At 50.1% G+C, this 14,782-nt stretch overlaps 1 protein-coding gene across 12 annotated transcripts in view; it reads left to right on the plus strand.

The window, feature by feature from the left end:
• RAPGEF1 (Rap guanine nucleotide exchange factor 1) overlaps window positions 1–14,782 on the plus strand; it is a 149,956-nt gene that overhangs the window by 14,918 nt on the left and 120,256 nt on the right. For 3 of the 12 annotated variants that reach the window (XM_066255918.1, XM_066255915.1, XM_066255917.1), the window contains exon 1: window positions 11,962–12,204. The exons of 5 other annotated variants lie outside the window; for them this stretch is intronic. In XM_066255918.1, the coding sequence (XP_066112015.1) occupies window positions 12,141–12,204 (64 nt within the window). In that variant the 5' untranslated portion in view covers window positions 11,962–12,140. Of the gene's footprint in view, window positions 1–11,960; window positions 12,205–14,782 lie in introns of those variants that run through there. 4 more of the 12 variants (XM_066255910.1, XM_066255912.1, XM_066255919.1 and 1 more) reach the window with 3 other exon arrangements.

Genomic DNA, 14,782 nt, shown 5'->3' on the forward strand with positions numbered 1-14,782 from the left:
TGCGGGATCCTGTGCAGTCGTGAGGCATTGGCTGCTGTGAGCAAGGCGCCTTTAAGCCAGGGTGGATCCCGTACCCACCAAAGATGGGTCTTGTCGCCTTGGACCTGAGTTTCTCAGCTGGGCTGGGGTCCGTCAAGGACCCTTACAGGGTTCCTGTCCTGTAGCCATCTATGCAGACCAGTGCCAAGAGGGGCTGATGGATGCCCAGGGGCCTAAAGAGCCCAGAGCCTGGTGGGGTTGTGGCCTGGCCCACAGGCGTGCTTCCTGCGTGTAGGCTGCTAATAAAGACTCCCAAACTCCTCAGTGGCTTCCATGTGAGACTGCCTGGATCCCATCATCGGCACTTCTCTGAGTTGATGGCACAGATGGCATTTACTCTAGCACTGTTTGGCAGGGTTCCAGGTTATTAGCCACATTCTGAGATGGCATCACTGACTTTGGGGAGGAGAAGAGAATGGTTGCTATCTGAACCAAGATCTAGAAGCAAAGTCAAGGCTTTCTACAAGAATGTTAAGGTCACAGAGCCTGTCTGGTCATGATTGCCACGATGGGGTCTCTGGTCCCATAAGTATCATTAACATGTCTTTGAGTCGGGAATGAAATGTAGTTACTGTGTTTTTTTGATATCGTGGTGCCAACACATTTAAGACATACTGGTTTAATAATACTTCCCAGCAAATAAAGAAGAAAATAAATTAACAAGATAGATAAAACAGTATTCTGGTTTCAAAGTTAAACTGAAGAAGTACTCATCTGAGAATCAGGGAATACAATATGAAACGTTGGTCCAGTCTTTTAGCTGGTGTGTGTGTGTGTGTGTGTGTGTGTGTGTGTGCGCGCGCGCGCACACACACGCACGCGCACACGCGCGAGACAGACAAAGACATAGAGGGACAGACAGGAAGGGAGAGAGATGAGAAGCATCAGTTCTTCATTGTGGCTCCTTAGTTTTCATTGATTGCTTTCTCATGTGTGCCTTGACTGGGGGTTACAGCAGAGCGAGTGACCCCTTGCTCAGGCCAGCGACCATGTCTGTGATTAAGTCAGCAACCCTGCGCTCAAGCCGGCGACCTCGGGGTTTCGAACCTGGGTCCTCTGTGTCCCAGTCCAGTGCTGTATCCACTGTGCCACCTCCTGGTCAAGCTCAGCTGGTTTCTCGAACACCTGCTGTCTGTAGTTCGTGGCAGTAGAAGCTAGGGACATTGGGATAGGTAAGCCAAGGTTCCTGCTCTTCCGGTGCTCATCGTGACTGGCCCGAGCTCTCCCCTTCAGTGAGACCTGGCCTTTGATGGAAGAGCTGGACTCTGGAGTTTGGCTTCTAGATGTAGCTCCGTTCTAGCCTCACAGCTAGATGTCTGGGCACCGGAGGGTAATAGCACCCTCCTGTCACTCTCAAAAGCGCCCTGGTTTGGAGAGGAAACCGCTGAGGGAGGGATCATTTACAAGCACTGAGTTCCACAAATTTGCATTGGTGAGGGTGTTAGTTTGCCGTGCGGAACTGGCTTGGCAGCAGGCCTGCCGTTCCAGCGCAGAACCAAGCCCGCAGAGTCCGCAGGAGGGTCAGCTGAATTTGGGTTGGGTCCCATTCTCCCTGAGGGCACCTGCTGCTTCATATGTTTCAGCCTCTTGACTTGTGGCAGCATCAAAATCTGGGACAGTTGGTTTAAACAACAATAAACATGTATACACAACAAGCGGGTTTTTCCTTATGATAGAAATTAAGAGTAACCAGATCTGCAGTTCACTTTCTTTGGAGTGGATGGTAAGCACAGTGGTGTTTGTGTCAAGTCTTACAGAGAAGTTGGGAAAATAATGAAAGGAACACTGGTCTGGGTTAAGTGGGGCAGAGATTCTGTTTTCCCTGTTGCTGTAGAAAGGAGTATGGATGGGCATTGAATTTTTGTACGAAGCTTTATTTTTATGCCAAGGATCTAGTTGATATTTAAAGAAAACATCCAGGAAGACAGGAAGCTTTGTGTTTCTGATGTTGGTAACCTACAGTCTGTTGTGTTAGCAGGGACAGATAACAGGGTCGCTGGGGCCAGAGGATCCCTGTCCTGAGGACCCGGTGGGTGTCCCAGGACAGCGTCTGCCTTCTGCAGGGGTCTCGAGCGTTAGCACCTGGGGGTTGCGGGGCTCCAACCCCCAGCTTCTGACGCAGGAGCCCTGGAGTCGGGCTGAGTACTGTCATTTTTAACAAGTTTCCAGGTGGTGGCGGTGCAGCTGCTGGAGGCGGGGGTGAGTGGAGACACCCCCTGGAATCGCTGTTTGCAGGGAATGTGGAGAGGAATGGCGAGAGGTCTAGGGGTTTGCCTTAAAGAGGTGCTCTTAGAAGCGGAGGAGCAGGAGGAGGGGCTGTGCAGTGAAGACATCTGAACAACGTCTGTGCGTGGGGCCGGCGTGCTGCCTGCGTTTAATCCTGTCGTCAGCCCTGGGAGGAGGTGGGGTGGCCTCGTGGGACAGGTGAGAACAGTGAGGCCCAGAGGGTCTCTGTGACTCATGCTGCTGACATGTGAGAGAGCTGGGTTGAAGCCCCTGCTCGGCACTGAAACGGACCTGTATGAAATGGGTAAGTGGCCAGGCTGTCCCAGATTGAAGATTTGCATAATAAGCACAAGTGACCAGGCAGAGAGGGACAGCGTTGCCACTTCTCCCAGGGCATGTTTTGTCAGCAGTGTGACAGGGTAGACACAGTGACCTAACGAGCTCTGGCAGAAGATGGCCGGAAGGTTGGCAGTTATTAAGAAATCTCTGTGATGAATCTCACACTAAATGTATAATGTGCCTTGGGATATTGCTCGTTAGTTAGGCTGATTTATTAGTCATCATGATTAGCGGGACATTTTCAAAGGAAGCATTTAGAACTTGAAGAGCAAACTCTAAAATTTAAATCATATTTAAAGTCACATAGTACTGACTTCCATACTTGGAGAAGAACCCTGTGGCAAATGTTTACAAGCTTCTTCTGAATTGTCTTCCTGTCTGTGAGTTCTAATAACACACAGACATGTCCCTCTCCGCCCGCTTTCTCTGGAGCCTCGCTCGCTTCCTGTCTCGCCATTTGGAACGTCCTAGTGCCGAGTCCTCTGGTCTCTTCCTAGGCAGTCTAGTCCCGTGTCTTTAAATGCCATCTAGCCCTGGCCGGTTGGCTCAGCGGTAGAGCGTCGGCCTGGCGTGCGGGGGACCCGGGTTCGATTCCCGGCCAGGGCACATAGGAGAGCGCCCATTAGCTTCTCCACCCCCCACCCCCTCCTTCCTCTCTGTCTCTCTCTTCCCTTCCCGCAGCCAAGGCTCCACTGGAGCAAAGATGGCCCGGGCGCTGGGGATGGCTCCTTGACCTCTGCCCCAGGCGCTAGAGTGGCTCTGGTTGCGGCAAAGCGACGCCACGGAGGGGCAGAGCATTGCCCCCTGGTGGGCAGAGCGTCGCCCCTGGTGAGCATGCCGGGTGGATCCCGGTCGGGCACATGTGGGAGTCTGTCTGACTGTCTCTCCCCGTTTCCAGCTTCAGAAATAAATAAATAAATAAATGCCATCTAAACACTAGGCATTCCACAAAGTCTCTGCAGCCATGAACTGCCCCGTGAACAGAGCACTGCCTACCTGCCATGTCCATTGCTACGTTGCCTGCCCACGTTTGGACTGGATGTGGTTGGCCGGAGCCTTCTCCCCACCCCACCAGCCTGGCTCCTGCCAGCGTGCTCATCACAGTAAATAACACGGTTTTCAATGTCTTCAGGCTGGGAAATCTTGGAGTCCCCCCGCCCTTCTCTCACAACCCCCATCCAGTCCATCAGGCGGTCGTCAGAGCATCCGGACTCGGGTCACCCTCGCCACCTCCTCTGCTGACACTTGCTGCAGGCCACCTCCACCGCCCCCAGGATGCCACGGCACCCTCCTCGTTGGCTTCTTGTTTCTGCTCTTGCCTCACAATCACCCTGTCTTCAGTGACCAGTGGGTAAGCCAGATCAAATCAGGCCTGCTCAGAATTGTCCAGGCGCTTCCCATCCATTGTGACTAAAACCCGAAGTCCTGCCCGTGCCGTGGCACCCGTACTCTGGCCCTGTTCACTTGGCCATTGTCTCCTGCCACCACGGCTCATCCACACGGGTTTGTGCTTCCCCTCCAGGTGTCCTTGGAATAGGCCAGGCCTCCCCTGCCTCAGAGCCTGTGCACCTCTGGGGGGTGCTGCAGTGCGTCTGCTGAGAGCCCAGGGGCAGGAGAGAGGTCAAACGCTGCCCCACCGTTTGCTGGTTACCTGACTGTGGGAAGGTTGTTCCTCCCTCTGCTCTTAAAGACCAGTTTTCTCATTGATGAAATGGAGCAGCAGTGGTCATTGTGAGCTCACGCACAGGATGCACTCAGCTCATAAATACTGGGGAAACGCAAGCTGTTCTTCCGGGAGTTGATCCCTAGCTCCTGCGGGTCCCCCAGAGAGGCTTTCTCTAACCACGGGGCCTCAAGGAGCATCCCCACCCCTTTAACTCCTCACTGGCCCCTAATCCCTAGCCTTTCTGCCTTTTTTCCCCTAAGTGTTTGCTTTTTATATTTTGATGATCTTTCCCCTCATTAGGAAGCTGCTCTCGTCAGCTGCTGTTTGTGCAGTGCCCAGAGCGGGCCTGGCACACAGTTGGAGCATACTGATTTTCTGTTGCTTGAGTGACTAAATAAAGCACACGCCGGGTGTGGGCTCACCCTCTTAGTAGAGAGGACGGTGTGTCTTCAAAAGCTCCGTGCGCCTCGCTGGAGCACACAGCGGAGGCTGTCCCACGCCTGCCCAGCTCTGTCGGAGCCCGTATCAGTGCTCCAGCATGTCGGGTGCCTGTCTCTGAGGGGACAGTAAGGGGCTGTCAAGGGCAGGCGGCAGCAGAGCCTGGGGGTGTGATGGGCGGTGGACGGTGAGAGTCTTTCCCCAGAGAAAGCATCACCTCTCCTGACACCGGTGGTCCAGGCCAGTAGAGATTGTGGGGCTCTGGACGGCTGCTCATTCAGAGCCTGCTGGATGCTGACTGTCAGGGGGCAGTGGCTTAACTGGAGAGGAGGAGGTGGGTGCGGTGCAGGGCCGCAGGAGTGGGCTTGAGCACAGCATTGAGTCTCTGGCCACAGTCTGGGCTCCTGGGCGGGAACGAGGGAGGGGAAGGTGGGAAAGCCATTGGGGGCCGGACTCCAGAGGCCTCAATGCCAGTCAGGCACCGGAGACTTCCTCCTCTAGGTGTTCTAGGAGGCGTAGAAGTTTAAGAAGTGTTTGTCACACACATTGAGACATTCCCCCGAGTATCTGGAATATCATGAAATTAGTGACAGGGGAAAATTACTATTTTTGTTCACTTAAACCAGTTCCTTTCTCTTGATTCCAGGTGGAATTGATGAAAGGGAGGTGTGGGCATCTCCCTTGCATGTCCTGCAGTCTGGGTTTGATCTTGGCCCGGCCCTGGCTTGACAAGAACAACAAATAAACCGCTTCTTCATAGGCTGGATGCTGGTTTGTGGCGAGGCTCTGCCTCAGTTGCCCTCCTTTGGTGAGCCAGCACTGTGTGCCGAAGCGGTCTTATAGGGTGCTTTGGAATTGGAGGTGGGGGCAAGTTCTGACCACTGTATTTGCAGGCTAGATTGGATCCCAAGAAAGATGGACTGGCCGACTTTACAGTTCATTTCTGTAGAGTGTCACTTCTAGTCCTGCCTGGGCAGAAAAACAAAGCAGCCTTGTTTGGGATACAGTATCAATATTCAGTGAGGACTCCTACTTTGCTGTCACACCCCTGCCAGAAATGAGGCAGCTGGCTCGCTCTGGAAAAACACCAGGCTGAGAGTCAGTGGTTTGGGTTCCCTGGCCATCTGTGAAAGCTTGGGGAAATGTCTGTCCCTCTCTGGGCCTCAGTTTCCTCATTTCAGAGTGAAAGGGTTGGACTAGCCCTGCGGTTCTTTTGGAATTCTTTGAGACTTTGATCAAATGCCATGAACTTCTCTTTCTGAAAAAATGAAACAGGTAGTTTGGCCAGCAATGTAGGACTCCCTTGAAGCCCGTAAGATGAAGCCCTGGACCTCTAAGACCCTGCCCCATCCGACCCTCTCCCCATTCACATACTTCTAGCTACACAGGGCCTTTGCACATGCTGCCTCTGCCCAGAATGCTCTTCACCCCTTTGCTTGGTCTAGTCATGTTCATCCTTCAAGTCTCCCTCAGCCTTCTCTGGCCTCCCAGATTAGATTAAGTCACCCTGCTAGACATGTTCCCCTTCCCTGAACTTCTGCACTGATCACAGTGGAAACTAAGTACCTCTTTGTGCATGTTATCTGACTCTCCCTAAACCGTGCCATTCCAAGACTGACCTGTGAGTGAGGGAGTGTGTCCTCGAGAATCCTGACCTCAGCTTCCTGTGACACACTCGCGAGCTGGGCCCTTGCCTTCGATGATTTCCTCCAGGGCTGGGCAGGAAGTCACTTCAAAGTAGGGTCTTTTTGGTCCCAGAAGACCGGCTACCTTGGTGCTCTGCCGGGCCTGACCTCCAGGCTGATCACTCCCCTTTGTTTATGTTCTGTACTGAGCTGGAACTTCCACTTGGAACATTCCCACAGTGCACGGCGCTTCCTCATATTGTTGTATTTTTCTCAGGAGGGGAAGTGACCGACATCAGACTTTCCTCCCAGCAGACAAATTCCATGCACAGAGCCTGTGTCAGCGACTGGGCACCGCCGCAGAGTCCGCCTGTCTCCCTGCCTCTGGGGGAGTGAATTTCCACGTCACAACCACTGGCCTTTCCCTTCTGAGCCATGATTTGTCAGACTGCTCCTCCCTTGCAGGGAGGGGTCGTCTGAATCCAGTAGTACCTTGTAAGAAGGGAGAGCTCCCTATAAAATGTTTCAAACTTCAGTAGCCACAATGTTACTTCCATGGTTTATGTTACCTTCCACAATCAAAATATTGTTACCATGGGACAAATGTGTGTAGTGAAATTTTATTTTACTTGCACTAAGGGAATGAGCTATTTACCAAAATTTGCAGTGGATCTTACTGTAATGGAGAGAAAAGATCCCCTGTGAGAGTATAGATTTTTCTTTAAGGTATTGTATCTAAAGCTGGGTGTATATATATATAATAAAAGGACATAAATAGCAACAGTAGCTCTTCTTTAAGAGTATCTGCTGTGTTGCCAGCACTTTTTTAAACAGCACATTTAACCTCTGAGCTGCCTTGTGAAGTAGACTCATTGTACACTGGTGACAAAGTCAGGTCCCGAGAGAGTCAGCCACCTCGATGGGAAGTGCCCACACAGGTTCAGACCAGGCCAGCGATCCTCCAAAGCCAGCATGCTTCTGCTCCCCGTGTCCTCTGGCCACGAGGAAGTGGTGACAGATTTCCTAGGAAAGGAGAAAAGTCTGGGCCTGGCTCTGGCTGACCCCCATCTGTAAGGGGTGTGGGAGGGCTGGTGATGGTCATGCCTGGGGGAGTGACAGGGCTGACACGGGCTGGTACTGTCTGACTGACAGCATGAGCATCCACAGTACCCTCGGAGCAGTGGGCGAGCATGGAAACACGCTGACCGTCAGGGAGGGGGAGCGCTGCTGCTGGGCCACCCCGTGTTCATTTCCTCCCACCTGCGGGTCCCAGGCGGTCCCCGAGGTGGCACTGGAGGGGGGCCCTGGCCCGTGTTGGCTTGTGTGTGGAGTCTGCTGTGGGGATGACTCTGTAAGACACTTTTTGCCAGCCAGGCATTAGTGAGGAATCCTTAAGAACAGGCTGCTTCAGCCTGACCAGGCGGTGGTGCAGTGGATGGAGCATCGGACTGGGGTGCGGAGGACCCAGGTTTGAGACCCCGAGGTCGCCAGCTTGAGCGTGGGCTCATCTGGTTTGAGCAAAAGCTCACCAGCTTGGACCCAAGGTCGCTGGCTCGAGCAAGGGGTTACTCAGTCTGCTGAAGGCCCACGGTCAAGGCACATATGAGAAAGCAATCAGTGAACAACTAAGGTGTTGCAACGCGCAACGAAAAGCTAATGATTGATGCTTCTCATTTCTCCATTCCTGTCTGTCTGTTCCTGTCTATCCTTCTCTCTGACTCTCTCTCTCTGTAAAGAAAAAAAAAAAGAAAAAAGAACAGGCAGTTTCCCTTCCCCTACCCCAGCCAGGTCACAGGTCAACTCTTTGGGAGGCCACGATGACCTGAGAAGCTGTTGACCACAGGGTCTTCTTTTTTTGGAGAGACAGAGTCACAGATAGGGACAGACAGACAGGAAGGGAGAGAGAGATGAGAAACATCAGTTCTTCGTTGCGGCTCCTTAGTTGTTCATTGATTGCTTTCTCATATGTGCCTTGACTGGGGGGCTACAGCAGACCTAGTGAGCCCTTGCTCAAACTAGATGAGCTTGCACTCAAGCTGGCGACCTCAGGGTCTCGAACCTGGGTCCTCCACATCCCAGTCCAACGCTCTATCCACTGCGCCACCGCCTGGTCAGGCACAGGGTCTTCTTTTCAAGACATTTTCTCTCAAGAAAATTTCTGGTTCATTTGGAAGGATCATCGATAAATTAATTGTCTGGAACTGAGGATGCATTTTCTCGTGGAAACAGTTCCCAGTGTAACAGCCCTCAGCTAAGAGATGGCAGAACCGGGCTTGAGTGCAGGCTCCCAGCTGTGACCTGTGTGCTGTGTGTGCACAGGCATGTGAGGAGCTGCCCCAACACTGTGGCTGACTTTGGGGGCTTTACAGGCTAGTGGGGGCAAAGATATGGATGCAACTACGAGGCTGGGGAGCACTGCCTGCAGTAAGCACTGGGGACTGGGTGAAACAGGCCCACAGGCCTGGCTTTTACAGGAAGAAGAGTTTATTTATGAATTAGAAACTCTTGTTAGCCCATTTTCAGGGCTTGGGCAGTTGGGGGAGGGGTGTTTGTGTGTGTGTGAGAGAGAGGAAGGATTCTCATTTGTTCGTTTATTCCTTTTTGTGTGTGTGTGTGACAGAGTCAGAGAGAGGGACAGATAGGGACAGACAGACAGGAAGGGAGAGAGATGAGAAGCATCAGTTTTTCGTTGTGGCACCTTAGTTGTTCATTGATTGCTTTTTCATATGTTCCCTAACCAGGGGACTACAGCAGAGCGAGTGACCCCTTGCTTGAGCCAGTGACCTTGGGTCCAAGCTGGTGAGCGCTGCTCAAACCAGATGAACTCACACTCAAGCCAGCGACCTCAGGATCTCGAACCTGGGTCCTCCGAGTCCCAGTCCAACACTCTATCCACTGTGCCACTGCCTGTCAGGCTTTTTGATTATTCCTTTATCTACCCATTTGTTTGTTCTATAGACAGTTCCTAAGCACCTACTGTGTGCGGGTGCTCTGCTAGCACCAGCTGGTGTCTGTGCAGGGCACTTGGTAAGTTATTTGCCGAATGTTCATAATTATAATTTTCTTTAGATACAAGGAGACATTAAGATGCAGGTTTGGAAGTAGAGTCTTTCTAATCTATTGTGCCTTTTTTTCAAATATATTGAACTTCCTGCCTCATAAAAGAAATATCAGATGTCATATCTGGGGTTGCAAACTTACCTAAGGAAAATTGCTGTGTTATTTAGAAGGAAACTGAAGTCTCTAACAGATTTATCGAAGGGTGGGGTAATTACGGTGGAAGTGGGTGCCGAGTTGGAATTGGACGTTGTAGCAGCTGTTAATGTTTCAATGGCTGCTCTGCGCAGGGAGGCGTCGGGGCTTTGCTCTCTTCCAGTTGGTGGCTGCCATTTGACTGGCAGGGGGGCTTGGCGGTGCAGTGTGATTGGTGGGGAGTTGGCAGTGGTCAGCTTCTCTCTCTCCTGCCCCATCACTGGAGAAGTGGAATGGACATGTGCTATTTGCTTTTCTAAATTTGGAATCGGAGGCTGAGGTTGAAACATGGTTTCTATATTGTAGATAAAAAGATGAGACCTTACCAGACCGGTGGTGGCGCAGTAGATAGAGCATCGACCCCGGGATGCTGAGGACCCTTTTTCAAAACCCCAAGAACTCAGGCTTGAGCATGTCTGCAAAGTGCACCAGCTTGAGCATGGGATCATTGATGTGACTCTAAGGCTGCTGGCTTGAGCAAGGGGTCACTGGCTCAGCCTGAGCCCCCCAAGGCACATTTGAGAAGCAATCAATGAACAACTAAAGTGATGCAGCTATGAGTTGATGCTTCTCACTCTCTCCCATCCTTCCCTCCCTCTCTCTCCTTTCTTCCATCCCTCTCTCCTTCCTTCCCTCCCTCCCTCCCTCCTTTCCTCTCCCTTCTTCTCCCTCCCACTTCCTCCCTCTCTCTCCCTCTCCCTCCCTCTCCCTCCCTCTCCCTTCCTCTTCCTTCCTCTCCCTCACCCCACTGCCCCTCTCAAAAATAAGAAAAAAAAAGGATGAGGCCTCAAGCGAGTGCAGAGGTTTGGATTTGGCTTCATTCATTTTCATGCACTGTCAAGACGATGTCTCTAGCTCAGGACAGGCAGGGGCCGGTCCCAAGGTGGCCAGGGTGCCTGGGAGTTATATCAGAGCACCCTGAACTCAGGCATATGAGGCAGACCCAAGTGGCACCCAGTGCCTCTTAAACTCGCCCTCTCTGCTTCCGTGGGTCTTTAAGTTTCACTCTAGTTCTATAATGTGCTCCCATATTGTACTGTCCGACCTCAACAGAATGAAATTCCTTTTGATTGTGTGTGCCTGGAGCTAAATTGATGGAGGCCCAAATCTGCCATCTGAGCTAATGCGGTTTCACAGACTAACATGAGTTGATGATACATGTTTACCAAAGGGTTCCTGAGTGTCAGCAGCATGCTAAACACTTCACAGACATTTTCTTTTCTTTGATCCTCATTACAGCAGAGAGGTGGGACTGGAGTCATACCCATTTAACAAATGAGGAAAAGGACAAAAAAAAAAACATGAACCAATGGAGACATTTGCTCGTTTGGTAGAACAAGGCAGAGCTGGGATTTGACCCATGTAGTGGGCCTCTGGGCTTACCTGCTTTGAGTGCTCCAGGGCAGTCTTTTTCTTTTAATTTTTTTAATTGATTGATTTTTTTAGAAATACAGAGAAAGGAAGGGAGAGAGGGGGAAGCATTCACTTGTTGTTTCACTTAGTTGGGCATTTATTGGCTTTTCCCCATATGTGCCCCAACTGGGAATTGAACCTGCAACCTTGGTGTTTGGGGTCCATGCTCTTACCAATTGCACCACCCAGGGGCTTCCAGGGCATTTGTTAAGAGTTTTTCTGACCTCAAACTCTGGGACTGAAATCAGTGAAATCTCCCCATCTACCTTGATTTTTTCTTCTTTTTCACACACACACACACACACACACACACTATATATATATATACACACACACATACATATACATACATACATACATACATACATGCATGATTTCATGCCTTTCTTTTGTCCCAGGAAATCTGTTCAAAATTTAGGTAGTGCAACACTTTTTCCAAAAAAGTTATTTCCAAACTAGAGTAGAAAATTGGAGCTTGCGGTTACAAACTCTTAACTGTGTTTGTCCCTGTGGCGTTTTCTTCTTTGGAGATTGAGGCGTAGCTGGCCTTTCAATGTATGTGCGTTTGTTTCCGGGAGAAGCAGTACTGATGAAATCAGTGAGAACTCTTTTGTGATGCACGCTGTTTGAGGGCGAGGACCTTCAATAGAAGGTGTGACCTTAGGGTCTGTGTAATAGTGGCTGTTTCTCCCAGAGGCACACCCAGAATTGGTCCATTTTTAACTTTCACCTTTTTGATCACCTGATTCAGCTCGCAAGAGAAGCGGTATTTATTGCAAGTGTTTGGAAACACAGTTCATGCTCAGCCTGCTGCTGTGACCATGAGTAATAGTGTCAAAGGAAGGCCGAGGGAAGAGCTTAATATAGACGTTTACTGAGACCCACCGGCAGGGCGGCAGGGCGAGGACAAGCCCTTTCTTCTGATTTCCTCCCTGGGAGTGCAGAGGGTTGGAAAGGGGAGGCAAAGACCTTTCAGGGTAGGATTCAAGTGTTCTTTGGAAGGGTTTGCCAGGCTTGCTTATGGGTGATTCAGATGTCCCAGAGATGAATCAGTCCCCTTTCAGCTGGTGACTGAGTCCTTATTCGATGTTCAGCAAAGACACCAGGGTTTGGAAGGGCTCTCTGACCCCCTGGTTTTTAGCATGGGCAATGCTATTGAAAAGCAGAAGGCCCTGAACCGAAGCCATCTGTGCCCTTGGAAACAAGGTAAGAAGGCCCTGGACTCTGTGCCCCGGGGGAAGGAGGCAGTCTTCTGTTAGGATGCTGCCTGGGACCCTTCAGGTCCGCCTCTTGTAAGAAGGAAAACGGTTCGGACCCAGGAACATGATGTGGCGTGCGTGGCGTGGCGGGCGTGGCGTGGCGTGGCTGAGAAGTTACTTCAGCTTAAGATTTTTATTCAGCGCCGCATGTGCCTGTTGGTTGAAAATTTTAGCTTTAAAAGATATTCCAAATAAATATTTTGATATCCAGGAGTTTGAATGTTTTGTAACAGTTTGGTTTGGAGACTGTTATTAATATATTGGGTTTTTTCTTCCTGAGAGTTCAAAGTACCTTTTGTAAAAAAAAAATCTCATGTTTATCTATCCTGACTGTCCATGATATGGGCCAACAGCATCTATTAACACCTCCTCCGTCCCTCAAGGGCTGTGTTAGTTAGTGTCTGCTCTGCAGTGGAGGAGGCGGGTCACAGAGTGATGCTCTGGGCTCCTGGAACTGAGGACCTGTCAGCGTGTCCTAGGATGCAGTTCTAGCTCGGTCTCCCAGTGTGCTCGGCTGCGCTGCCCGTTGTCACTGTTATTGACCCAGCAGGCCAGCAGTTAGCAGACCTGGCAGGCATGTCAAACTGTCAGAAGTGGTACCCTCAGGACTTGCTCAGGTCCTAGGTCTTTTACCTACGCTTGCCAAAAGAAAAAAAGAGGTAGCCCCTTGAGTGTGTGGATGTGTGTTGATGTAAGGAAAAAATAAACTGCAGAAATGCACAGATCTGTTCAAGTAGTTGTCTTTTGTGGTCAGAGCATGGATAATGTTTTTAAAGGAAAAAGTAAATGGGATGCTAATTATCACGTTTCAGCCCCTCTAACTTTCCATCAATCATTCTTTGTCCATCAGCTTACTTTGACACAAGTATTTTTTTAGTAGTCCTTGATCAAATGGATCCTGGTTTGTATCGAACAGGATAAGACATTGGGGGACAGTTCAGGAAATTTGAATGAACTGGGTAGTAGATGGTATTTGGAATTGTTGCTAATTTTATTACATGCAGTAATGGTAATGAGCCATGTAGGGGAATGAATGTCCTTTTTTGGATAGTCATGCTGAAGTATTTAGGAGTGAAGGGTTATTATGCTGGCTACAGTTTTATTCTAAAATGATTCAGGTCAATGAATGAATACGTACATACATACAGATAAGCAAAATAGTGTAAGTTTAGCAAATGTTAGAATCCAAGTAATGGCCTTGACCTGTGGTGGTGCAGTGAATAAAGCGCCGACCTGGAACGCTGAGGTCACGGGTTAGAAACCCTGGGCTTGCCTGGTCAAGATGGGAGTTGATGCTTCCTGCTCCTCCCCCTCCCCTCTCCAAAATGAATAAAGTCTTAATAAAAAAAAAAGAGAGAGAGAGAGAATTCAGGTAACGGATATATGAGGTTTGTTATATATTTTTAATGTCTTTTTACTTTTTAAAAAAATAAAAATAAAAACCAGTTGCTGATAGGACTTCGTGTCAGTGCAGTGTCCTTCAGGAGAATGACTCTTAGCGGACACAGTGACTGAGGGGGGTTGTATGCAACACTGTTCTTTGGTGCCTTGTGGGCTGGTAATGCCAGTCACCAAGAATAACATTGGCGTTGAGCCAGTAACTCAGAAGCACTGCTTTGCAACAGGAATTTAATATATTTACTTGCTTTCAGACGGTCTATGGTTTTCCTTAGGAAAATGTATAGGAGTTAGAAGATCTTAAAATTTCCACTTCAGGCAGTTGGATGCATGGACAGAATTAAAGATAGTTTTATGTTTTATTTTGTTATTTTGTTCAGTTGCAGTCAGTAATTTACTGAGAGCAGTTGTAGGGCCACCATTATATTGATGGTAGGGATTTCAGGATCCACAGTTGAATGGGGGATAAAAGGAAGAGCAGTTTGTTTCTGAGTCTTCATGGGTCCCTTGGACAGGAGCACGTCTTTGCCAGCGTGGGGATTTGTTTGCACGGGTCAGACCCCAGGGCAGCGCTGTGTCTCCCCAAACAAGCCCGAAAGCCCTGCCAGGGGCCAGCAGTAACAAGGGCATGGAATGATCCTTCATAGTTTATCCGTTTGTCATCGTCGCTAAGGGTTGCTTATGCTTTAGAAGTTCGATTTTAAAGCGATATTTGGGAACCAGATTTAGTGAATCCAGCCACCATCCAGCCACCATCCTGACCCTGACTGACCCCGAGTGCATTATTCTCGCTCTGCGCCCCACGTGGTTGTGAATCTTGGTGGGTGGCTGATGGCCCTGGACTTCCAGCATGGTGTCAGTGTCTGCTTGGGATGTCAGTGAACAGTAAGGATTCGTGTGCCTTCGTTCCAGCGGTGGGGACAGCCCAGGCTGCCCCGCTTCTGTCCAGCTTGTCTGTTGCCACTGTGACAGAGCCGGACAATCGTGATTAGGACGGTCAAGCCCAGAGGACATTCTGACGGGAAACTTAAGGGAAGTCCGTATCTGCCCTTCAGGTCGTTTACTTTTCTGTTTCTAGGTTGTACACCTGGAAGCTGAAAAGCTGAAGTGACAGAATACTAGTTGAA

The sequence above is a fragment of the Saccopteryx bilineata genome, chromosome 2, assembly GCF_036850765.1.
Source record: "Saccopteryx bilineata isolate mSacBil1 chromosome 2, mSacBil1_pri_phased_curated, whole genome shotgun sequence".
Classification (NCBI taxonomy): Eukaryota; Metazoa; Chordata; class Mammalia; order Chiroptera; family Emballonuridae; genus Saccopteryx; species Saccopteryx bilineata.